The sequence below is a fragment of the Schistocerca americana genome, chromosome 2, assembly GCF_021461395.2.
Source record: "Schistocerca americana isolate TAMUIC-IGC-003095 chromosome 2, iqSchAmer2.1, whole genome shotgun sequence".
NCBI lineage: Eukaryota > Metazoa > Arthropoda > Insecta > Orthoptera > Acrididae > Schistocerca > Schistocerca americana.
The window spans coordinates 534,122,999-534,149,438 of NC_060120.1; the positions used below are offsets into that span (position 1 = coordinate 534,122,999).

The window sequence follows — 26,440 nt, forward strand, 5'->3', positions numbered from 1 at the left end:
TTTCTGTAGTTGAGTAGTTTATCTTGGCTTTTGTAAGTGTTCTAGAAGCATAGGCTATATAACCTTCTCTTTTCCATCAGAAATGTGTGCTAGAACAGCACTGATCCCATACCCACTGGCATGTGTGTGTAGTTCTGTAGGTGCTCTCTCATCACACAGACCAATTACAGGATCAATCATCAGAGCTTTTGCAGCATATCGAAAGAATCTTGTTGAGCACCACCCGGGATAAATTTAGCATCGACTTTTAACATCTCTTGGAGTGGCCTGGCTTTGATACAAAAGTCTTTGATAAAACAACGGTAATAAGAACATAATCCAAGGAAGCTTCTCACATCTGTAATACTTTTAGGAATAGGAAATTCTGTTATAGATCTCACCTTTTCTGGCTCTGGCTGCACACCTTCATTTGACACAAGGTGTCCAAGTATTTTGATTTCTTTTTCTCCAAAGAGACACTTTCTTGGATTAAGTTTCAGTCTGCCTTGTTGGAGACACTTAAGAATGGCTCTCAGTCTACTTATGTGTTCATCAAATGTCTCTGAGAACACTGTCATCTAAGTAACAAAGACACATCGTCCACTTTATGTGACTTAGAAGATTATCCATCGTCCATTCAAAAGTTGCCGGTGCAGTACATAAACCAAACAGTATTACCTTAATCTCACACAGGCCCTCAGGTGTTATGAAAGCAGTTTTCTCACAATCGGCCTCATCTACTTCGATTTGCTAGTATCCTGAGTACATGTCCATGGTTGAGAGAAACTTAGCCCCCTTCAGACAATCTAGTGTATTGTCAATTTGTGGAAGGGGGTAAACGTCCATTTTAGTTATCTTATTAAACTTCCTGTAATCAACACAAAAGTGCCAACTGCCATCCCTCTTCCTGACGAGAACCACTGGTGATGACCGTGGGCTCTGCAAAGGCTGAATGATGTCATTCTTTATCATTTTCTGTATCACATCGCGAATTATTCGACGTTCTGTTGCTGACACATGGTATGCTCTCTGGCTTATTGCTCGATGGTCTCCAGTAGTAATCCAGTGTTTCACCATCGAGTTGTCTAATTTGCTCTTCACCTGTGGATTGAAGCATTCAGAGAACTCTTGAAGAATGGCAAGTAGCTTCTTCTGTTGTTCCGTAATGAGCTCTGGTGATAGTCAAGCTTGAAGATCTTGTCTCCTAGTGGTAGCATTAATTTCACCCACAGACTAGGCATGGGAGGTTTCTATGATGCTCAGCTGTTCTGCAATTAATGGCTTAGTTTTTGCTAGGCACATGCATCTTGGAAGGCTCTGCGGTTCTCGTTGACAGTTAACTATCCACAATTCACCGAATCCGTTCTTAAATGAGACGACAGAGGCTGGGATGACCAAGCTGTTCTTCAGTGATATTCTTCTCTTACATTCCACTATAAGATCCATGGGTTGATGCATGGCATGACATATGACTGTTACCTTTCTAGCGCTGACTGCAGGAATGATCACTTCATCCAGCACACAGTTTCCACACACTCGGATGCACATCTTCCTGTCCACAGCATAATCTTTGAGCGACCAAAATCTATAATTGCCTGAGAAGCTTTCAAAAAGTCCCATCCAAGAATGACGTCATGACTACACTCTTGTAAGATGATGAATTCTAAAGGCTGTGTACGGCCACTTATACCCACATGAGTGACACATCTTGCTGTAGGTTTTACATATTTCCCATTAGCCACCTTCAGCAGAGATGTTTTGTTGTTGATGAATATGGTTTTCTGCAACTGGCAATGGTACTTCCCCGAAATGACTGAATATGATCCTCCAGAGTCCACAAGAGCTTGGGGTGGTCAGCTATCCATGAGGATATCAACATAGTTTCCTATCGTTTTTCTAGAGATCGGTGGCAGAGGATTTTTCTCTTCAGCAGCCTTACATCCAAGGAAGGTCGCACCCTTTAGTTTTCCAGGTTGTGGTGGCTCGGTGATCGGCTGGAGCTTCTAAACAGCAATGGGGACCTTGATCGGTGTGTTTGGGGAGCATCCTCTCCAGTGGCTATCTTGCGGCGATGGTGACCTACATCGTCCTGCACCTACATCTTCCAGTTTATCTTCATCATCTCAGAATTGGCTTCGGCTACAATCGGTCTGCTGTCTTCTGGCGCAGGCATCATCAAATATCCACTGGCTTTCTCGACAATAGCACACCAGATGTTCCAGTCATCCGCAGTGGAAACATACTGATTGATTATCCTGGGTCCTCCTGACATCAGTCTTCCTTGGTTGCCAAACAGGTCCTCATGTCGCATTGTAGGAACGTAACTTTGCCTGGGTCTTGACTTTTTTTACTGTTTTAAAGGGAAATTAAGGATGAGAGATTAGGTTCAATGTCTGTTCCACTTCCTCCCTTATGACCTCTTGAAGCATCTCGGTCTGTTTGCTCGCCGTTCAATCCAAGTACCTTCTGAACCTCCTCTCTCTCTATCTGATGAAGAACACTAGTGGAACCAGTTGCTTCCTCCATCACAGACATTGATACGACATTTGGAAACTGTTCAGACTTCTTGTGTGTAATTCATTTTTGTGCATTGTCACAATATACTGACATCATTTATGAAGTCAGCTGCTGTCGAAACTTCCTTCAGAAGTAGGGCTTGATACATGTCCTCAGCAACACCCTTCATGAGATGTGCAACCTTATCTTCCTCCTTCATTCAAAGATCCACTATTTTACACAGCTCCAAGACCTCTTGAATGTAGGATGCTGTTGTTTCTCCTGGACGCTGTGCCCTGCACATTAATTTATCTTCAGCCTTGCAATTCTGTCGTTGTGTGTCACCGAAATACTTGCACAGTTCTGCCTGGAATGCTTCCCAGCTTGTGAACTTCTTCCCATTGTTCTCATACCATTGTTGACAGTGCCCTCCAAGTAGAAGAATATGTTAGCCAAACACACGGTGTCATCCCATTTGTTAAATTTGGCTATACGCTCATATACCTTCAGCCACTTGTTTGGATCTTGGCCATCATCACCAGAGAACCTGGAAGGATGTCTCATGTGGTGCCACACAGTTGCTATCATTGTGACATCCTCTTCTTCTTCTGTCTCCGATAGATTGCAGTCTGTTGAATGTGGCTAAACTCGGGTTCCTCACCACGTATACGGTGGCTCTGTCTTGGCCTGATGGGAGCCACTGTGTTGTCAATAATGTGTGCTATCACAAGTTCCAATACCCAGAGTCTCCTTCAGAATAATGTCACGTAGAAGAAGGTGTAATTAGGTGAATGACAAACACTAACTTCACTTAACAAAGGTTTATCCATCACTTGCACATACAAGAACGGAGAGCGAACTGCCTCCAGCCAGAACACATACGGTATATATACAGTTACACAACATTCCTGTACACTGATTCTTTACATTTGTGGATACTTCTAGAATGTACTCGAACTAAATATAGAGATTAAAATTTTAACAATTCAGGTGAGTTTTGAACTCACAACCCTCCATGCAACAGTCTAGTATCATAACCACTACACCACAGTGACTGTGCTACTCAGCTTCTTCTGTGACAATATCAATCCTGTCCGTAATTAGTTAAGTTGGATTCAACCAGAAACATGATATGCTCTACTTTACTTCATCAGTTTCTTAGTCACTGGTGTTCTCAGTACCTCTCCTTGCCTATCAAATACCTACCATCATCCCACAGCTGCAATACCAAACTGGATACATCCAACATTTCATCTGCACCCCGTACAACATTAAATCTCCTGCATCTCTTTTTACCATTTCAGCCATACAGTTACAAGTTATCCAAAACCACACCTATCACCACTGATGCTAACTCCCTAATACCAATCTTCCCCATGTACATGGCCTGTCTGCTGCTGAACATTACCTCAACCAGCAGTTACGTGATTCCAAACCTATTATTCCCTTAATCAATTTTATATTTACAAAAAAACTACTTTACCTTTGAGAGACAGATACACAAACAGATCAGGGGCACAGCCATGGGAACATGGACGGCTGCTTTCTGTGCCAACCTTTTCATGGGTCACTTGGAAGGGAGTTTTCTGGGTTCCATTAGCCTTCAACCACTGTTCTGTTTTAGATACATTGATGACATCTTCGCGATGTGGACGCATGAGGATGCTGAGTTGTTAAAATTTTTGAAATATGTAAATACATTCTCCCAATTAAATTTCGCATGGTTGTATTCCAAGTCTCATTTCACTTTCCATGACATTGACCTCACCCCTGCAGAGGGCCAGACACACAATTCACTTACTAATTGACTTACTAGCAAGCAACAGTTGCCATTCTTGCAACATCAAATGTTTCCTCCTGTACAGCCTTGGCATTTGAGGCAAACATACTTGTTAAGATGAAAACTCCTTACTGCAAAACACCACCATTCTCACACCAGCCTTCACTGGATGCAATTACCCCACCAGCCTACCTCAAAAGCAAATTTCCCAGGCCATCACATCCAATCCTGGTACAACTCATCCCTTGGAAAAAAAAGAACCTTAGGAGCACACTTCTTGTCAGTTGGTGCCATCCTTCTATTGAATATATTAACCAGCTACTTCAACAAGGCTATGAATTACTAAAATCATGCCCTGAAATCAGGTCCACCAAACCTAGAATAGCTTTCTGTTGTCCCCCAATCTCCACAATATCCTGGTCAGACCCTATGCTCCTTCTGCACCCAGTTCCCTACCCTGTGGCTTCTACTCTTGTAACCATCCCCTATGTAAGTCTTGCCCTGTGCACCCTTCTACCTCCACCTACAGCACCCCTGTAACTAGCAAAACATACTATCAAATGGAGAGCCACCTGTGAAATCTCACACATCATGTACCAGCTGTTTTGTAAACACTGTTGAGCCTTCTACATTGCTATGATTACCACCAAGTTACTGGTTAGGATGAATGGGCATAGATAGAGGGTGTACACTGGCAGTATACAATATCCTGTTGCACAGCATGCTCTAGAACATAACAGCCATGCCTCACTTGTCTACCACATACACTGATCAGCCAGAACTAATAGCCAGTATGTCCAGCTTTTGCACAGATAATAGCAGTGATGTGTTCTGGCATGGAAGCAATGAGGCCTTGGTGGGCTGCTGGAGAGAGTTGCCGCCACATCTGTGCACACAAGTCACCTAATTTCCATAAATTCCATGGAAGGACTGATGAGGTGTGATGCCACTTTCAATCACATTCAAAAAGTGTTTGACTGGGTTCACATCTCGTGAGTTGTGGGGCCAGCACATCAATTCAAACTCACCACTGTTTTCCTTGAACCACTCCATCACACTCCTGGCCTTATGACATGACGCATTATCTTGTTGAAAAATGGTGTTGCAGTTGGGAAATATGGTCAACATGAAGGGGTGTACGTGGTATGCAACCCAGTGTGCAATTCTCCTTGGCCATCATGGTGCCTTGCACGAACTCCACTGGATCCGTGGATACCAATGTGAATGTTCCCCAGAGCATAATGGAGCCATCATCAGCTTGTCTCTGTTCTGCAGTGCAAGGCTCAAGGTGCTGTTCCCCTGGAAGATGATAGATTTGTGCCATCCCATTGGCATGATGAAGAAGGCATTGGGATTCATCAGACCATGCAATGCTCTGCCACAGTGTCAATGTCCGGTGCCAATGGTCACATGCCCATTTCAGTTGAGTTGCCAATGTTGTAGCGTTAACATTTGCACATGCATGAGTCGTCACCTGTGGACGCCCATCATTAGTAGTGTTTGGGGCACTGTGTATTAAGACACACTTGTATTCTGCGCAGCATTAAAGTCTGATGTTAGTTCTGCCATAGTTCACCACCTGTCCTGTTTTACCAGTCCACCCAGCCTAAGACATCCAACATCTGTCATGAGTGGTGACTGCCCAACCCCATGATGTCTGGATGTGGTTTCACTTTGGTTTCCTCATGTGTTGAAGACACTCACCACAGCAATCCTTGAACACCCAAAAAGCCATGCAGTTTCGGAAATGCTTGTGGGGAGCCTCCAGGCCATCAAAATCTGCCCTCGGTCAAACTTAGATGGATCACGTGCCTTCCCCTTTCTACACACGGACAGCATGCTCATTGATATTACACACATTGTGTGTGTATCATACTAGTAGTCATTCCTCACCAGGTGGTGGTGGTGTGTGTGTGTGTGTGTGTGTGTGTGTGTGTGTGTGTGTGTGTGTGTGTGTTCATGTTTTCCCCTGCCACTCCTTGGTGATAATTTTTTTAAATCTATCCATTTACATTACATCTACAGTCTTTGATGGAATAGTGAGCCCAAGGGAACATAACCACTGTGAGCTGCAGCACTACCATCCTATTCAAGACTGATGGGAAGCTGTGGGCACCATCATCCAATGTGCCTCCTGGGGCCTAACCACTGGATCCAGGGAGCACTTTATCATTCATCATCGTGGGGACTTGGAACTGCTACCGCCCACCCTCTATTCCTATGAGCAGACTTCAATGCTGACTGTTGTTGTCCTGCCTTGAGTTTGCACACAGTCTATGGTGTGATCAGGCAATCCCCAGTACTCTTTTTCTGTAACTGCTAAAAGCCATGGCCAGAACACGTGATGCCACACCACTGGCATCGCCAGTGGCCCCCTCATGTCACTTGGTGCTGATGCCACTGTTCCCCTGCAGGACGAGACTGCATGCCATGAGTTGGTATTGGCACATTCCTGGCAGGGTGTACTTCTGTTTCACTGCAGGAAGCAGCATGAGACTCCAGACAACTGTGTATTTTTCAGTAATAAAGATGTATTTTGTTAATAATGTTTCACTGGCACCTCTGGGCATCCCACAGGCCGTCATTCCCAGCCACTGCTCAACCACACATGCACTGTGAATCAGCTAGATCTGACCATGCAGACCTACTGTCATCACCTAACATTGCCTCCCATGCTCCAGGGCGCTATAGTACTAACAAAACACACACATTGCTATAACGACATGTTTTTGTTCCATAGATTTCAATCTGACACTGCAGGACTGCTGAACTCCAGCACTTCTTGTTTTATCACGTTTATTTAGTTTTTTTTATTTTAATATGTTGTATTCTTGCAGAATGGCTTCTCTAATTAATTTAAGAAAGTAAAGCTGTGCTTGTTCCTATGGATGGTTTGAACACCGTGGTGCTTTACTACTTACAGTCCTATTGCAGATTATATGCTCTTGTCTTCCTCTGACCTTTGAAATGACTTGCAGCCAATTATAGGTGAGCTGCAGTTTGATGTGACTCTGAAACACAAGTCAACTTGTCATTTTTCATATACAGAAATCACTGCCATAGGTAAAAGCAGTGATGAATGACAGAAAGAAGATCCTAAGACTAGCTGAGAATAGATGTGTTTATTTGATAATGTTGTCCTGTAGACAAGATTTGCACTTGGTCTGTCTTGCAATGTAGTCTCTCTACAGTTTAGTTTGCTGTCTGTAGTTTTGCAGTTGTATACTGTAATTGTTTAGGAAGGAAGAAGCCTGCGAAGAGCAAAACCTAGTGTGTTGGTGTAGAATGTCCCTCAAGAATCATAAACCATTCCAGAGTATATGACGCTTATCCACATTTTTATTTCACAGAACAGGTGGTTTTTGGAGTGAGCTGATTCGCCTGCACATATGCTGTGAAGTCTATTTTATTCATTTCAGAGTTCTTATACATGTGTAGCAGTTTTTCTGCTAAATCTCTTGTCTAGCCAATTGTAGCATTATGTTATCTTAGTCTCAAAACTGACCAACCGATTAAATTCAAAATGGCAATTTTAGTTTTGCTCCCCCCCCCCCCCCCCCCCCCTGCCCCCCCTCCTACCACTTCCACCCCCACTCCACAGATGCCTGTGTCCTCCACCATATATTAAAGTGCAATTTGTGTTCAATGTCCTGTCTGTATAATTCCACAAATGAGTAGACCAAGAGATATGCATAAATCTTCAGTGCTTTTACCGCAATGATCTACATTTAAATCTTTATGCTGTAAGTGAGAGAATCTGACAATATCAGAAAGTGTAATCTATCAGATTCAAATCTGATGAGGATAGGGTCCATTTAAAAGCTCATCTTTGACTAACACTTATTCTGATGTGTTGTCTAGAAAGTATCATACTGTATGGGCATATATCTTACTGTATATGTTTCAGTCTTGTCTAACTTCAGCTATCAATTTTTCCCTCAACATTATCAGATAGTTTTACCATCCATAGTGTCTTTGAAAATTGTGAGCCAGTGATATGATTATCCCCTATACTACAACAGTCTGTAACTCAGTTTGACCTCTACTGTTTGTGATGTTTGTATCAAGAAGGTTTGTTCTTGGACAAATAGTACAGCTGCTGTCTGTTGACCTCTCTAGTGATATGAAAATTAGTGCCAACAGAGAAAAGTAATCATTTATCTACTTTGAAAACAAAGCACACATTAACAGTCTGCTGCCAGGAGCATTTTTTGATAGGGACATGTAAGTTATAGTGTGAATTAATGAAATTTATCCTTCCTCAGAATGTCTTGAATGCTTTATTGAAGAACTTTTGATTTACTCTTGGTTCTCCGGACAGAATACTTTGGATTTATTTATAGTTTGACAATCACTTTTTCCTAAATGTATTCATCAGCATACATAGACTTTTTCAGCAGTGCATACCAACATCTGACTTTATCCAGCAGTTATTCTGCAGTTTTGTGAGGTACTGGTTTTCCTTGAGGTGGGATCAATTGAACTTACTAGTCACATTTTGGTCTGAGTAACATACACATCCACATGCCTATATTACTTTCACCCACTCTTCCTACACCATAACCACTCATTGGAACAGAAATTTAAAAAATACATTTTGATTGTAATGTACAGGAATTTTTTGGAGGCCATCTTTGTGTCTTGAAAAAAACTCCTGGCTTTATAACATATTTCAGCACCTAAAATTAAATGTTTCACTTTCTTTTGTTTCAGAGGGATAGTCTACAAGTCTTCACTTGATTGCTTGGTGAAAACAGTTCAAAATGAAGGATTTTTGGCACTCTACAAAGGTTTTCTTCCAGTGTGGATTCGCATGGCTCCATGGTCCTTAACTTTCTGGTTGTCTTTTGAGCAAATACGACATACCATAGGTGGTTCAGCTTTCTGAATAAGAAAGCAGTGTATTATTACCACTCTCTACAACTTTCATTATTTTGTGTGTACTGTACAATAGTAATTTTGTTCATAACTTTGTTCATAGTTACATTATGTTTTAGTATGTTCTGCACAAAAGTTCATACAGGCTGTGAAGGCCACAAAATATTTCTGTAAAGTAGTATCAGCTACCCCAGCTGCAGACACTACTCTTCATAGAGTTTCATCAGTTGTATCAGAAAATTACAAAAGTTATAGGTATCATTTATCAAATACAAATTTTCATAATTATTCATTAGCAGCAAAATAATGCAAGGAGGTATTTATTATTTGAAAAAATGTAAATAAGAGCACAGTAAACAGTTTGCCTGTTTAATACACAAGACTCCTGTAAATTAATCTCTTAAGGTAAACTGAACTGGATGTTACAACCACACTTCACCTGTTGCACCTGATTTATGCTCTACTGTGTATAAAATACTACTACAAAGATAAATCTGGTGTAGAATTCCAAGCAAAATTATTGTTATCAGGGTCCAATGTCTGAGAATATTGAGTGATCAAATAATCTGTAGTATTATTTTCTCCAGGAATATAAATAAATGAACAGAGACTTTTCTGGACATTCCTGGTGTGTACTATTAGATATGATCCGATTTGTATCAAATCACAAGTTAGTGCCAACATTCTGTTACAGTTGTTATTTTTAACTTTTTATTGCAAGTATAAATACAAGTGTTGGTTTCCTCAAAAGTACTAGAAAAACACGTGGTCATCATATAATGAGAACTATGGTACAGCCATAGACAGTGTATAGGGATTTCTGCTCCCAGAGGGTAACATACTTCCATGTTTTTTTTTTTTTTTTTTTTTTTCTCATCACTGAATGTTGTGTCTGCATGTTTCACGTCATTGTGTAATCTCAGGCAGGATAAAATATCCTTTAAAATTCATTAATCGCTACAAAATGAAGAAAAGAAAAAAAAGGGAGATTGAAATGCAACAGCATTATAATTTTAGTGTGTGGTTAAGCTCACCTGTCAAAAAGGAAATTTGTATATCATAAAGTAATTTCACAGATAGCTATTTTAATATGTCTTTTATTAAGTACTTGTTGTGACCTGGCAAGATATTCTTGCAGTTTATTTGAATGTGAATGTTTATTGGACTGCTTGCTATTTGTAAGAAAATTGTAAGCAACATTATACCTGACTCAGCCTGTGTGTTGTTGAGAACTGTTTTTATATCATTGTTGCTTCTGTTGTATTTTTAATATGAATATATATGTGTATATATATATATATATTTGTTTTGTAGTTGATAGATGAATAAAAAATTCAAATTTATCAACTTTCCTCTTCTCAGTTCATATAATGAAAGTTTTTATTGGGCTTTAAAAAAGAATACAATTTTGGCATGTTAGTATTTTGAGTGTTGTGAGAGTAATTATTTGCTTGAAATCATGTACTGATTCAGTATCCTATTCATTTCCCAGAAGTCAATTTAAAATGTCAGTATTGCTCTGTTTTTAATACAGTATAAGCATTTTGAATTGTTTTCAGTTTGTCATCTTGATATCCTTTGTATTAACTCAGAAGTTTCTATTTATGCAAAATGACCAAATTTGGTGGCAGGGTAATCAATACAATAGATTTTCATTAAGGAAGAACAAGGTTCAAACATCTTTCTGGTCACCCAAATATATTTAATCTGTTCCTTCAAAAATGTTCAGCCAACAGTTTCTCCCCTTGCTCCAGTTGAAGTGGTTTTTGTTTCATCAAAATTGCAATTATGTGAAAAAAATTGAGAAATTCAATAACTGTTTCTTCTCATTAAAATTTTTTATCAGAATACACTCCAAACATTTTGAATGGTTTAGCTCCAACGAATTTATCATAATACAATGTTTTTGGTGAACTGAAAAATCTTTTCCTTATGGATGTGAGCATATATTTTAAAATACAGTCATGGGGGGTGGGGGGAGGTGGGAGGTTGGAGGTTGGGGGGGGTGGGGGGGGGGGTGATGACACTAAAACTGAAAGTGAGAAGGATGCTGAATGTGAACAATATCTTGTTAGAAAGAAAAAATAGAAACTTTCAGTGCTCTGTGCAGGCTTTTCAACAAAGCTACATGGTTTCAGATACATTAATGAAAATAAATGTGAAAATGCAGTTAGCAATAAAATTTCTAGAAGTTATTTCAATCACTGAAGTAGAAACATTATGACACTGTACTTTGTGCTCTCTACAAGAATTTAAAAACATTCTTAAAAACTGATACACTCCAAATATATTTGATCAGACATAACAGTAAGAGTATCAAGATGAATGAGCATTGAAGAGAATGTAGTAACCATGCATTGCTGTACTGGTCATTGTCACAGACTACATTAGTTGGCATTTGTTTTCTTCCATCATGTTAATGATGTACCAGATGTATAATGACCCTGTGGATTATTATAATGAGTGCTTCCTTAGTGTAATTTGTTATGGGTAGATGGGGAATGAAAACAAGGAGAGTGAAAGCTGAAGCTTCTATATAGCTCGCTCCTGTTAAGAAGCAGCGAGGTGGTCATAGAACTTAACATACCCATCCAACTAGTGGATCACTATCAATGATCTCTCATACACTCATCCCATGATGTACTGTAGACAGGTGAGGAATGTAGCTCATATTTCTTTATTCATTCCAAATATTTATAAATGCAAATATATACAAAAATTAGAAATACATAAAAAGTATGTTTATCAAACAATGGAAAATCCAGGATGGAATTTAACAATATTTTCAAATGGATAGTTGCTACTCACCATATGGCGGAGACAAAAAGACTGCCACAAAATGAGCTTTTGTCCAACAAGGCCTTTATTGAAAAAAATAACAGACACACACTCATGCAAATGCAATTCACACACAGATGATCACAGTCTCTGGCATTTGAAGCCAGTGCATGATGCAAAATAATCTACAAAGAACTTCAAGATAAGATGTAATAAATCAAGTTGTACAGAATTAGATGGTAATATTATAGGTGCACAGACATTTCAGTTTTTCCAGCAGTACAGTTTTAATGCAATCCAGAAGACAAATCTGCTTATTAAGCTGGTGCACATCTTGATTACCTTTTGGCCACTTTGGCTGCTTCGGAGTTAATTTTGATTCTTACAGCAAGTGCTAGGAGATTATTCCTGCAACTTCATCTCATGTTGTTTTCTGACATTTGTGTATCAGATTTAAACATCATTATACATCCTGTGTGTCTCTGTCTTCACTACAACTACTCTTCCTATTGAGAATAAGGCAGTATCAGATAAAATATTGAGATCATCAACTGGCACAAGTCATCAGTTATGTCATCTCAATAAATTATGCATGTTTGCAATTCAGGTAATGTATTAAGTCTTCCTTGCAGAGTAGTAACCTGGAAATAATTTTTAATTCTTTTTAAAACAGAAGCAATATTTCCACTGAACAGCTGTACTGCCACTGACAGGTGCGTTCTGAGCACAACCACAAGTTCAGACATGTGATGAGTACATATCAGCCACCATGTGCTGATACGAAGTTCAATGTTGTGTAGTGTACAGTGATACATAGTGTTCTTAGCAAGTGAATTGTAGCTGTCTAAGCAGTTCCATGCCCAGTTGCCAAGGGTACTATGTTTTTATGCTTTTTTTTGTTTGTTTGTGAATTTGTTGCTAATGTATGCTTCTCACCCACTTTCTGTTACCTGGTGTTACTGACTTGTAGCCTGTAATCAACTCCTTTTTATGTGAAGAATTAGAGTTCTGAAGTACAGCATTTCTGTCGTGCCCATTTTGAAGAGAGACGTCAGGCTTGCATTCATAATAAATTTTCAAAGAATCAGTGCATGTGTCATGCACTTAGTCACTATTAAAGCATCAAGTGATAATTGGTTAGTCAAAAGCAGAGTTGAACCCAATAATTGGTGGCCCCAATGTGATCAGCGGAATTTCAGAAGAATTGCACAGTGGCCAAAGAACCAAAAGCATCGAGAAGAGCAGTCTGCCTTCCAACATTCTGGTCAGATAACCCTGTTCTTTGGTCCATGCAAGCACCAATGAGTTTTTGTTGCACAGAGATAACAGCCAACATGATTAAGTTCACACCCATAGTAAGCCAGCTCGCCCATTGATTTGCTACTGGCGTGCAAGACATAATTACGGTGCCACCGGAAATAGACTCGTACCCTAAGCTCAAGTAAGAATTGATACAACAAGTGGCTGCATTCTAAGAGGATCACATAAAGTAAGGTTTTACTCAGGATGAGATTGGCAACAGAAAACCATCCCAGTACCTGCGACACCCATGCAGTAAGGTTGACACAATCACTGTATTGGATAACATGTTGCACACGCTATGGAACAGTCATTTGCCACTGCATATAAAATACATACTTCCCTTGCAGATTGATGTGCTGCTGGATTCCATGGTGCAGCAGGCTAATCGAATACAAGACCCAATTGCAACTTTCAGGTCATTGTAGTCAGTGCAGGACAACAGTGCAGTAGCATGGGCTAACCATGACTCACTCGCAGCAAAGGTCAAACGGTTGGTGTCACCACTCAATAAGGTGACATGTAGATGTGCTGGTACCACCGCTGTCAGGCGAAGAAGTGTTCAACACCATGCTCTCACCTAAGTGCAACCAGTGGTCAGTAGTAGGTGCAACCAATTGCCAGTTGTTCAGAAGTGTTCATCACCGTGCTCTCACCCAAATGCAACTGGTGGTCAGTAGCAGGTGCAACCAATTGCCAAATGTCCTCCAACTGCCTGCTTGTCGCTAACAGAGGTTCCAGCATGAAATTCTTAGTAGATACTGGATCAGATTTGAGCATCCTACCTCAAATGTTCATGCTTCATTGCCAGCCATCAACTGCCTTCCTTCTGATGGCCGCTAACAACTCCTCAGTCACAACGTATGGTTCTCAGTGGACGGAGATCAACCTTAGACTGTGCTGCCTGTACATGTGGCACTTCACCATCATGGACATCACTAAGACAATTCTTGTAGCACGACCAACTACTTTCAGACGTGAACACTCACATGGTGGGGGTTGTCACTGGCTTAGCAGTCAACAGTTTCCACTGCAGTGTAGCAATTCACAGTGCCAAATTGACGCAGTCTTCTGGGGTTGAGTACACAGAGTTCTTGAGTAACTACACAAACTTGACCAGGCTGCCTGGTGCTCCTAAGCACATACTGCATGTCACAGTGCACCACATAAAGATGACAGATGGACCCCCTGTAGAGTGTCAGCAAGGATGTTTTACTCTGAACTGCTTAGCAATGGTGAAAGCTGAATTTGATTCTATGATACATGAAAGCATATTGTGGCCATCTAAAAGTTCATGGTCCTCAGCATTGTACTTGTTGCCAAAGAAAGGTGGAGCCTGGGACCTGTGGAATGATTATCACATGCTTAACTCATTAAGAGTCTTGATGAATACCCTATACTGCTTTTGAGGGATTATAATTATGCACTACCTGGTGCTGCTATATTCAGAATTCTGGACTGTGCAAAGGCATATACTCAGATACCGGTAGCCAGCCAAGACATAGCAATACTACCATAATAATGCCGGTTGGTTTATTTTATATTTTAAAATGTGTCCCTGACATTTGGGTCACATAATGCCATTGAAATTTAGCAAAGATTTATAGGCTCCATTCTCCAAGGGCTACCACACTGTTTTGTGTACCTCAGTGATATTATAGTGTGACATTGACAGCATCTGTAGAAGGTATTCAAATGATTGGAATGATACAGACTCATCCTGAATCATGGCCAAGTGTCTCTTTGGGCAGGTGATGTTCCTCGATCATAATATCTCTGTTGCAGGCTTCCTTCCTCTGCCTGAGAAGGTGCACATTGTTCTACAACTACCCCAGCCATCTACAGTCAAAGCATTAACAATGCTTCTTGGTTGTAATGAATTTCTATAGACAACACTTTCCTCATGGGGGAGAGTTACAGGAACTTTAGATGGTGACATTATCAGCAAGTCTCTGGTGAAGTGAACAAACGATAAGTACTCAGTATGTGAGATGACAAAGAAAAGCTTGGCCGATGCGGCACTTCTGGCACACTCACGGCTCAACACGCCACTAGGTATAGTCATGGATGTAAGCCAGACTGCCATCGACACCGCACTACAGCAGTGGTTGGACAATTCTGCAAAACCACTAGTGCTGTACTCACACAAATCATAGAGGAAATGGGGCACACACAATTGTGAGCTCCTAGCTGTGTACCAAGTGATAACATATTTTTGTCCTCAAGTTGAAGCAAGAGTGTTCACAATTTATACATTTACATTCAGGGAGAACAGCACTAAATACTCAGCAGACAGTTTATTTGGAATTCGTGACTCAATTCACAAAGGACATTAAGCACATATCTGGGATCAACATCATCATTGCAGATTGTTTATCGTGGGTCAACAGTGTCTCCAGTTTGATAGATTTTTCCATATTTGCTCAAGTGTAGTGGAAAGACAATGAACTCCATATGTATGTCAATCATGCCACATCAGCATTGAAGCTACACTTAATTGATATTCCAGGTGAGGGACATGACTGTACTGCTATGTCTCTCCCAACTGACTTCACCCCTTTCTGCCAACAGCATTCAGAAGACAAGCTTTTAACAGTGTCCACGAGTTGTGCCATCCAGGTGGCATCCAACCTTTCATCCAGTGTCTCAGCATTTCATGTGGCTGGACATGCAGAAAGACTGTTGGGAATGGATCAGATCTTGTCTCCTGTGTCAACGCTGCATGATTGCCTGCTGTGTCCAAGCCCCAAATGGCTCAGATACCAACACTCACTTTGCCCATATACAGGGTGTCCCAGCTATCTTGTCCACCCAAAATATCTCTGGAACAATAACAGCTATTGGAAAACGACTTTCACCAGTATCAATGTAGGGCTGGGGCCCATGAATGTACATATTTGGAAACATTCTAAAACAAAACCATATGTGTTTTTTAACACAAACTTATGTTTTTTTTAAATGGACCTTTTATATTTTTTCTTCAGCAATCCATAGCATGACAAAGCAATACACAATGGCGTTGATTGCATCACAATATTCCCATTACATCCCGAGATATTAAGATGCGAAGTTGACGCTTGAAACACCCGACATGCACTGCTAACGCACGTCCTGAGGCTCATGCGTGAACCCCATGCTGCCCGAATCGTGATGTGATTGACATGTGTAATCACACCTCCATAGGTCCAAAACGAATAATACGGTCTGCTGCCATCAACTCTCATAAGCACATAATGGTTTCCCTCTTGCACGGTTTACGTATCTACGTACACAATATGAACCAGTACCGATCGGGGTACACCTGTCAGGTTGTCTTATTTATCCTGCACACCCAAAATAAGGTTTATCCAATGCGTTATATGATCCATTGTGCCTGTCGCGCAGGGCCTGGCTCTACCTAGTCAAGTGTCCAACGTAGTTCCCACTACTGCCACAGTTACCACTTCGCCTTATTTATGATTTGTGACCCATGCAAACTCCTGTACTCCACCACCCTTCAAGCATCCCATTTGTTGTTGTTTGGCATGCAGTACAGCACTTGCCAGTGTAGTCATGCATCAGAGTAATCTAGTGACGGCACGGAGGTAGTACACATTGTGAATAAACGTTGTGTTGTGGAACTTATACTGTACAGTATAATGTACACACATGAAGATATGGTAGAAATGCTGCTGATCTATGGAGAATGTACGTTGACGGGAAATACGTTATGAGATTGCTTGTTTGTTGATAGTACTGTTAGCGAACATTATGATTATTATGTTAATATGTCTGTTTTCTACCCTACTCTACATACCTGTACTGTACCCTGTTATAGGTGGACGAAATGCTGTTCAGGCAGAACGACTGTACATTGTGTATGTGCTTTGTCATGCTACGGATTGCTGAAGAAAAAATATAGGAGGTCCATTTAAAAAAACATAAGTTTGTGTTAAAAAACACATATGCTTTCGTTTTAGAATGTTTCCAAATATGTACATTCATGGGCCCCAGCCCTACATCGATACCGGTGAAAGTCATTTTCCAATAGCTGTTATTGTTCCAGAGATATTTTGGGTGGACAAGATAGCTGGGACACCCTGTACATTTGGACTTTGTTGGACCGCTTCCCTCATTTAACAAGAAGAGGTAATTATTAACAATGATTGACCATTATTACCATTGACCTGAAGCATTATTGATTGATAATATCACAGGTGGGACAGTATCTTCTGCCTTTGCTTCAACATGGTTGGAGAGATTCTGATATCTGCTGCATCTCAGTTTCAGTTTGATCTATTTACTCAGCTGGCTGAGGTTTGATGTTATACCCACCATAAGACTACTAACTACCAACCGGCAAGCAACAAGATGATCAAATGCTGACACTATTGTTTGAAGGCAGTGCTAATGTGCCATGAAGAGACATGATTTTTGACACTACCAATGTTACTACTCAGCTTGTGAAGAACATTCAAGGCTGACCTTGGTTTGTCAGTGGCAGAATTGCATTATGGTGAGACACTGTGCTAGCCTGGTGATTTTGTCAAAACAAACACACACACACACACACACACACACACACACACACACACACACACAACAGAGACAGCTGCTCAAGATCAGTCAGAGTTTTTGTTTCATTTGAGAGATCTGCCCTCCAAAAGCTTCGTGGAGTGGCACATTGGCCTTCTTCATGCACTAATATCTCAAGCAATTGTTCACATGTTATGCTCTGTATGGAAGGCACTTAACTATCACTGCAAGTCCCATATTCTGCCCCATATAAAGTTCTCCAATGATATGCATGAACAATGGGCATTCTAATGAACAGTAAGGCTACAACTGTCTCATTGATCCACATTAAATCAGTGTATATCTTCCATTACACATCACTGACAGCACCTCAACGAAGATGCCCAACCAGTATAGCACTGGTGGCACTATAGCACCCACTTCCCCACACTGTTCTTCCTCCAAAACGGGCGAATTGCTCTGGCCACCGAGCACATAGCCCAGTCTGATCCCTTGATGCCGAAGCTCTGCTTCCACCCAGCAGTGGTGTAGCAGCCAACATGTCAGCCACCACATGCTAAAGTGAAAATCAGTTGCGTAGTATATGGTGCAATGCAGTGTTCTTAGCAAGTGCATTGCAGCCTGTGTTTTTATGCTTTTATATGTTTTCCAATGTGTTATGCGTATTCTTTGTTTCCTGTGAATTTGTTGGTAACATACACTCCTCACCAGCATGCTGTTATATGGTGTTACTAAGATGTAGCCTGTAATAAACTCCTTTTTATGTCAAGGATTGGAGTCCCAAACTCTGGCATTTCTGTCCTATCGATTTATAAGAGAGACATAAGGCATGCATTCCTACTAAAGTTTCAGTGAGTCAGTATGTAGTTATTGTTGTAGTCTTCAGTCCTGAGACTGGTTTGATGCAGCTCTCCATGCTACTCTATCCTGTGCAAGCTTCATCATCTCCCAGTACCTACTGCAGCCTACATCCTTCTGCATCTGCTTAGTGTATTCATCTCTTGGTCTCCCTCTACGATTTTTACCCTCCACGCTGCCCTCCAACACTAAATCGGTGATCCCTCGATGTCTCAGAACATGTCCTACCAACTGATCCCTTCTTCTAGTCAAGTTGTGCCACAAGCTCCTCTTCTCCCCTATTCTATTCAATACCTCCTCATTAGTTATGTGATCTACCCATCTAATCTTCAGCATTTTTCTGTAGTACCACATTTCGAAAGCTTCTATTCTCTTCTTGTCTAAACTATTTATCGTCCATGTTTCACTTCCATACATGGCTACACTCTATATAAATACTTTCAGAAACAACTTCCTGACATTTAAATCTATACTCGATGTTAACAAATTTTTCTTCTCCAGAAACGCTTTCCTTGTCATTGCCAGTCTACATTTTATATCCTCTCTACTTCGACCATCATCAGTTACTTTGCTCCCCCAAATAGCAAAACTCCTTTACTACTTTAAGTGTCTCATTTCCTAATCTAATTCCCTCAGCATCACATGACTTAATTCGACTACATTCCATTATCCTCGTTTTGCTTTTGTTGATGTTCATCTTATACCCTCCTTTCAAGACACTGTCCATTCCGTTCAACTGCTCTCGCAAGTCCTTTGATGTCTCTGACAGAATTACAATGTCATCGACGAACCTCAAAGTTTTTATTTCTTCTCCATGGATTTTAATACATACTCTGAACTTTTCTTTTGTTTCCTTTATTGCTTGCTCAATATACAGATTGAATAACATCAGGGAGAGGCTACAACCCTGTCTCACTCCCTTCCCAACCACTGCTTCCCTTTCATGCCCCTCGACTCTTATAACTGCCATCTGCTTTCTGTACAAATTGTAAATAGCCTTTCGCTCTCTGTATATTACCCCTGCCACCTTTAGAATTTGAAAGAGAGTATTCCAGTCAACATTGTCAAAAGCTTTATCTAAGTCTACAAATGCTAGAAATGTAGGTTTGCCTTTCCTTAATCTTTCCTCTAAGATAAGTCGTAGGGTCAGTATTGTCTCACGTGTTCCAACATTTCCACGGAATCCAAACTGATGTTCCCGGAGGTCAGCTTCTATCAGTTTTTCCATTTGTCTGTAAAGAATTTGCATTACTATTTTGCAGCTGTGACTTATTAAACTGATAGTTCAGTAATTTTCACATCTGTCAACACCTGCTTTCTTTGGGATTGGAATTATTATATTCTTCTTGAAGTCTGAGGGTACTTCGCCTGTCTCATACATCTTGCTCACCAGATGGTAGAGTTTTGTCAGGACTGGATCTCCTCAGGCTGTCAGTAGTTCTAATGGAATGTTGTCTACTCCAGGGGCCTTGTTTCGACTCAGGTCTTTCAGTGCTCTGTCTAACTCTCCATGCAGTATCGTATTTTAGAACATGTTTTTTGCTCGAGTATCATGTCGTTTTTGGAAACCCAGAATCTACTATGTTGGAATCAACATGGATTCTGGAAACAGCAATCGTGTGAGACCCAACTCGCTTTATTTGTTCATGAGACCCAGAAAATATTAGATACAGGCTCCCAGGTAGATGCTATTTTCCTTGACTTCGGAAGGCGTTCGATACAGTTCTGCACTGTCGCCTGATAAACAAAGTAAGAGCCTACGGAATATCAGACTAGCTGTGTGGCTGGATTGAAGAGTTTTTAGCAAACAGAACACAGCATGTTGTTATCAATGGAGAGACGTCTACAGACGTTAAAGTAACCTCTGGCATGCCACAGGGGAGTGTTATGGAACCATTGCTTTTCACAATATATATAAATGACCTAGTAGATAGTGTCGGAAGTTCCATGCGGCTTTTCGTGGATGATGCTGTAGTATACAGAGAAGTTGCAGCATTAGAAAATTGTAGCGAAATGCAGGAAGATCTGCAGCGGATAGCCACTTGGTGCAGGGAGTGGCAACTGTCCCTTAACATAGACAAATGTAATGTATTGCGAATACACAGAAAGAAGGATCCTTTATTGTATGATTATATGATAGCGGAACAAACACTGGTAGCAGTTACTTCTGTAAAATATCTGGGAGTATGCGTGCGGAACGATTTGAAGTGGAATGATCATATAAAATTAATTGTTGGTAAGGTGGGTACCAGGTTGAGATTCATTGAGAGAGTGCTTAGAAAATGTAGTCCATCAACAAAGGAGGTGGCTTACAAAACACTCGTTCGACCTATACTTGAGTATTGCTCATCAGTGTGGGATCCGTACCAGATCGGGTTGACGGAGGAGGTAGAGAAGATCCAAAGAAGAGCGGCGCGTTTCGTCACAGAGATGTTTAATAAACTCAAGTGGCAGACTCTGCAAGAGAGGCGCTCTGCATCGCGGTGTAGCTTGCTCGCCAGGATTCGAGAGGGTGCGTTTCTGGATGAGGTATCGAATATTTTGCTTCCCCCTACTTATACATCCTGTGGAGATCACGAATGTAAAATTAGAGAGATTAGAGCGCGCACGATGGCTTTCAGACAGTCGTTCTTCCCGCAAACCATACGCGACTGGAACAGGAAAGGGAGGTAATGACAGTGTCACGTAAAGTGCCCTCCGCCACACACCATTGGGTGGCTTGTGGAGTATAAATGTAGATGTAGATGTATCTCCCATTTCATCTTCATCTACATCCTCTTCCATTTCCATAATATTGTCCTCAAGAACATTGCCCTTGTATAGACCCTCTATATACTCCTTCCACCTTTCTGCTTTCCTTCTTTGCTTAGAACTGGATTTCCATCAAAGCTCTTGATATTCATGCAAGTGGTTCTCTTTTCTCCAAAGGTCTCTTTAATTTTCCTTTAGGCAGTATCTATCTTACCCCTAGTGAGATAAGCCTCTACATCCTTACATTTGTCCTCTAGCCATCCCTGCTTAGCCATTTTGCACTTCCTGTCGATTTCATTTTTGAGACGTTTGTATTCCTTTTAGCCTGCTTCATTTACTGCATTTTTATATTTTCTCCTTTCATCAATTAAATTCAATATTTCTTCTGTTACCCAAGGGTTTCTACTAGCCCTCGTCTTTGTACCTATTTGATCCTCTGCTGCCTTCACTATTTCATCCCTCAAAGCTACCCATTCATCTTCTACTGTATTTCTTTCCCCAATTCCTGTCAATTGTTCCCTTACGCTGTCCCTGAAACTCTGTACAACCTCTGGTTTAGTCAGTTTATCCAGGTCCCATCTCCTTAAATTCCCACCTTTTTGCAGTCTCTTCAGTTTTAATCTACAGTTCATAACCAATAGATTGTAGTCAGAGTCAACATCTGCCCCTGGAAATGTCTAACAATTTAAAACCTGGTTCCTAAATCTCTGTCTTACCATGTAATCTATCTGATACCTTTTAGTATCTCCAGGGTTCTTCCATGTATACAACCTTCTTTCATGATTCTTGAACCAAGTGTTAGCTATGATTAAGTTATGCTCTGCACAAAATTCTAACAGGCAGCTTCCTCTTTTATTTCTTAGCCTCAATCCATATTCACCTACTATGTTTCCTTTTCTCCCTTTTCCTACTCTCGAATTCCAGTCACCCATGACTATTACATTTTTGTCTCCCTTCACTACCCGAATAATTTCTTTTATCTCATCATACATTTCATCAATTTCTTCGTCATCTGCAGAGCTAGTTGGCATATAAACTTGTACTACTGTAGTAGGTGGGGGCTTTGTGTCTATCTTGGCCACAATAATGCATTCACTGTGCTGTTTGTATTAGCTTACCTGTACTCCTATTTTTTTAGTTCATTATTAAACCTACTCCTGCATTACCCATATTTGATTTTGTATTTATAACTGTGTATTCACCTGACCAAAAGTCTTGTTTGTCCTGCCATCAAACTTCACTAATTCCCACTATATCTAACTTTAACCTATTCATTTCCCTTTTTAAATTTTCTAACCTACCTGCCCGATTAAGGGATCTGACATTCCACGCTCCGATCCATAGAACGCCAGTATTCTTTCTCCTAATAACGACGTCCTCTTGAGTAGCCCTGCCCATAAATCCGAATGGGGGACTATTTTACCTCCGGAATATTTTACCCAAGAGGACGCCATCATCATTTAATCATACAGTAAAGCTGGATGCCCTCAAGAAAAATTACGGCTGTAGTTTCCCCTCGCTTTCAGCCGTTCACAGTACCAGAACAGCAAGGCCATTTTGGTTAGTGTTACAAGGCCAGATCAGTCAATCATCTAGACTGTTGCTCCTGCAACTACTGAAAAGGCTGCTGCCCCTCTTCAGGAACCACACATTTTTCTGGCCTCTCAACAGATACCCCTCCATTGTGGTTGCACCTACGGTACAGCTATCTGTATTGCTGAGGCACGCAAGCATCCCCACCAGTGGCAAAGTCCATGGTTCATGGGGGGAGAGTCAGTATAAGCGTCATTTACTTAGTCACAACAGACATGTCAAGCAAAAGTCAGTCAGCCAAAAATAGAGCTGAACCCAATAATTGTAATTATCATCTCAAAGAAATCAAGCTATGGCTATGAAGCTTGGTGTTGGTGTTAATCCTGTTCTGTATATTCACTCTTAAGTGTGACACATTTTTCCCAACACTGGATGACGTGATGTGCATTTTGCTGTTGAGGAAATGTTTAACCTTGAAAACCAACTTGTTAATCTGGAAACGCTTTCCACACAGTGGTTTCATCATTGGAGGAAGGAAAAAGTAGTTAGTAGCTGTCAATGTAGGAGAATGTGAGGAGATGATGTAAAATTTTATATCCAAAGGAAGCAACATGTGTGAATCTGCCCTGTGCAGATTCACCTGGGGGCACGTTTGGCAAGCAAATACATTCCCTTCAATGTGTTCCTGCAGCTTTTGTCTTGATAGTCTCCCATTATCTCATCAGAAGATTTTGGTATTATGCTCCTGCGATGGTTAGCCCCTTACAACCATACTACGGTAGTCGTAAAAAACTCTCGGCATGCCTTTGCCTCATGATGGTTCATTCATCTTTTTCATTGGTGATGAAACCACATTTTCATTGCTTGCTTTGCTCCTTTGTCTTGGGTTCTTAGTGGTACACCCAGCACTCATCTTATAAAATAAATAAAATAAAATAAAATATTAATTATTTTTAAATATGTTAATTATTCTATCTGTATGATGGTGATTGTGATTGCAATTGTATTTGCTTATCTGGAATGTGGACGTTTAATTATTCGGTAACAGACGCTTGACAATGGCTTTTTCGTAAAGGCAATGTTACTCGTAGTTGACCGTGAAATAAAACTGAATAATCGGACTTCGTAATTAAATCGTTTCCAAAGACTGCTGCGGTAGGTGCGGACTCATAATCTAAATCTCAATATTACAATAATTTGCCAGCCATGCCAATACGTCGTACAGAGGTGATTGTCTACTAAACATAAAAAAGTTACACAGTTAGTTAAATCAGATATATTCAATGAATAAGCCTACAGTTCATAATCCTACTTACTTTTATAAATATAAATTCTTTACAGAATCGAGTGCCTAGTGTGGTTGCAACTCGCAGTATTCTTCTATAACATGAAATATGGCGGTGTGCCAGACAATAAAATAAAATACGTGCTTCTCGCACCACTTCAACCAGAGCTCTCCCTTTCTTAATCAAACATAAGAGTAACGTAATTGTGCTTTTGTTTTATCAGCGACACAGCGCTGCAGTTGTGTGCCATAGGCTTTATTTATTTGTCACTGATTATTTATTTAATTAATATTTCGCGTTTCCGAGGAAACTCACGCTTGGCATGCAAATGTGCCTTTATAATCTGTAGTTATTAGGCAGCTAAAGAAATCACTTGGACTGGACTGACACAGCTGCAAGATTTCCACTTCTGCCTCAGTTCGACAGTTCATGTTCAAAATGTTGTGCAAGATGTCCAGAACTGATCCATGACTGATTTTAATTTTTTGCACTACCACCTGGTCATGATAAAACATTCTGGAGCCCCAGGGCCTCCACTCCTCCTGTAAATCCCAGTTCTTCACAGCAAAGAGAAATGTTCTGCTGCTTCGTTCTTCATTATACAGATGTTTGACTACACTGGAAGTTTATGTTCCATGTAACCATTGTCATATGATGGTGCTTATTTCAGTACACTTCCACCAACTTGGCATGAGTTATTGCAGCATTATTCCCCTTCAAATGCAGAAAACAAATTACAGCACTTTCTTCACTTTTTCAATGGACTGTGCCATTTTGTTATGGCTCCTGTAGTGGTGTACTACAGTACTGTGATGTGGCGATTTCAGTGTGTACTTGGAAAGTTTTTGCTGGGCATTTGTTATCATCTCAAGCTTCTTTGTCTTCCAGTTGTTGCTGTGAACTCCAAATGCAAAATCTCATTAGTAGAACTGCATTGAATTGTAAAGTTGTAGGTATGTCCATTAAAAACACAGACACATGGCATTTCAATTTTATGGGCAATTTATTCCTACAACATATATACCCCTGACAATGCCCTAAAATGTTCTCAAAATACATACACCACAACAGTTTACTGTTCGATACTCATTCACAGGAGTAGATGCGCACAGTTAGTGGTTCAGCAGTTAATTTTCTTCCCCAACATTGTCATTACACAGTTCTCAACAATTCTGCACAGCAAACTTTGCAATGTTCCAGTAGGTTTTGCTCTCATGAGTTCACAGATTCATCACTCATGTCCAGCTATTTATAGTCTTACCCTCTGGCAGCAATGTGTCACTTGACAGTTTTTAGTCAATTATAAGAAAATGATACATTAATTAATAATATAAATGAGAGAATATATAAAGACCACCAGGTCGGATTTTTAGAACCAATTACTTCATGTACCAAATGTTTTGTATCCTTGCATTTTACAGAAACACAAGGCACTATTTTTTGATATCATAATGATACTATACCTTTAAATTTAAAAAAACTTCCCTGGCTTCTAAGAGAGCCACCATTCATAATTTTGTTAACCAAAGTTTGAAGTTTGAATATTTCCTTTAAAAATCAGTATATGGGATATCTGAGGACATCACCATGTTCAGAAAATTTTGGCTAGAATATTATTAGAACATAATTTTGAAATATTAGATGGTATAAAAATGGATGGTGTCTTGAAGTTGTATGTTATTTGATTAATAACTTCTGAATAACAGAAATTAACCTGAACAAATCGCATTCTCAGAATCAGGAACAGGCCGTGTACAAAGCTGAGTATGTTGTTGGTTCTTAGAGTACAATTTTAACACATGTGTTTTTGATAGTAATAACTTTACAAAACACTGTGTGTACAATGGTTACATATGCTTCCACCAGTATTTTGTTAACGTGCTTAGTGGCTGAGTACTGTTTTCACACCTAAAGTCCGGGAACACAACACTTTCAATTATTTATTGCACAAGAACTAAACATTGTACAGATGTCATACATATTGCATTTTGAAGAGGAACTCCAAGATATGCGAACCACGAGTGACCTGGCAGACGTCAATACAGTAATTGAATTCTTGCCATACCTGTCCCAGCATGGCATCATCGACTGTGGCAGTCACTTCCCATATTCTCTCCCGGAGCTCTGCTACACCACATGGTAGAGGTGGTACATACACCAGATCTTTAATGTGTCCCCCCAGAAAAAAGTGAGATCTGGTGATCGGGGGGGGGGCCATTTCATGAAACAGTTGTCCCTTTCTGTAGCACCACCGATCCATTGATGCAGCAGCTCTGTGTTCAGGTCA

The 26,440-nt window shown here is 40.4% G+C and overlaps 1 protein-coding gene across 1 annotated transcript in view; it reads left to right on the forward strand.

The window, feature by feature from the left end:
* The window catches only part of LOC124593747 (mitochondrial uncoupling protein 4), a 431,970-nt gene extending 422,533 nt beyond the window's left edge, over positions 1-9,437 (forward strand). Inside the window, exon 8 of the mRNA XM_047132083.1 lies at positions 8,969-9,437. Within this exon, the coding sequence (XP_046988039.1) occupies positions 8,969-9,143 (175 nt within the window). The 3' untranslated portion in view covers positions 9,144-9,437. The remainder of the gene's footprint in view (positions 1-8,968) is intronic.
* Positions 9,438-26,440: the final 17,003 nt, after the last annotated feature.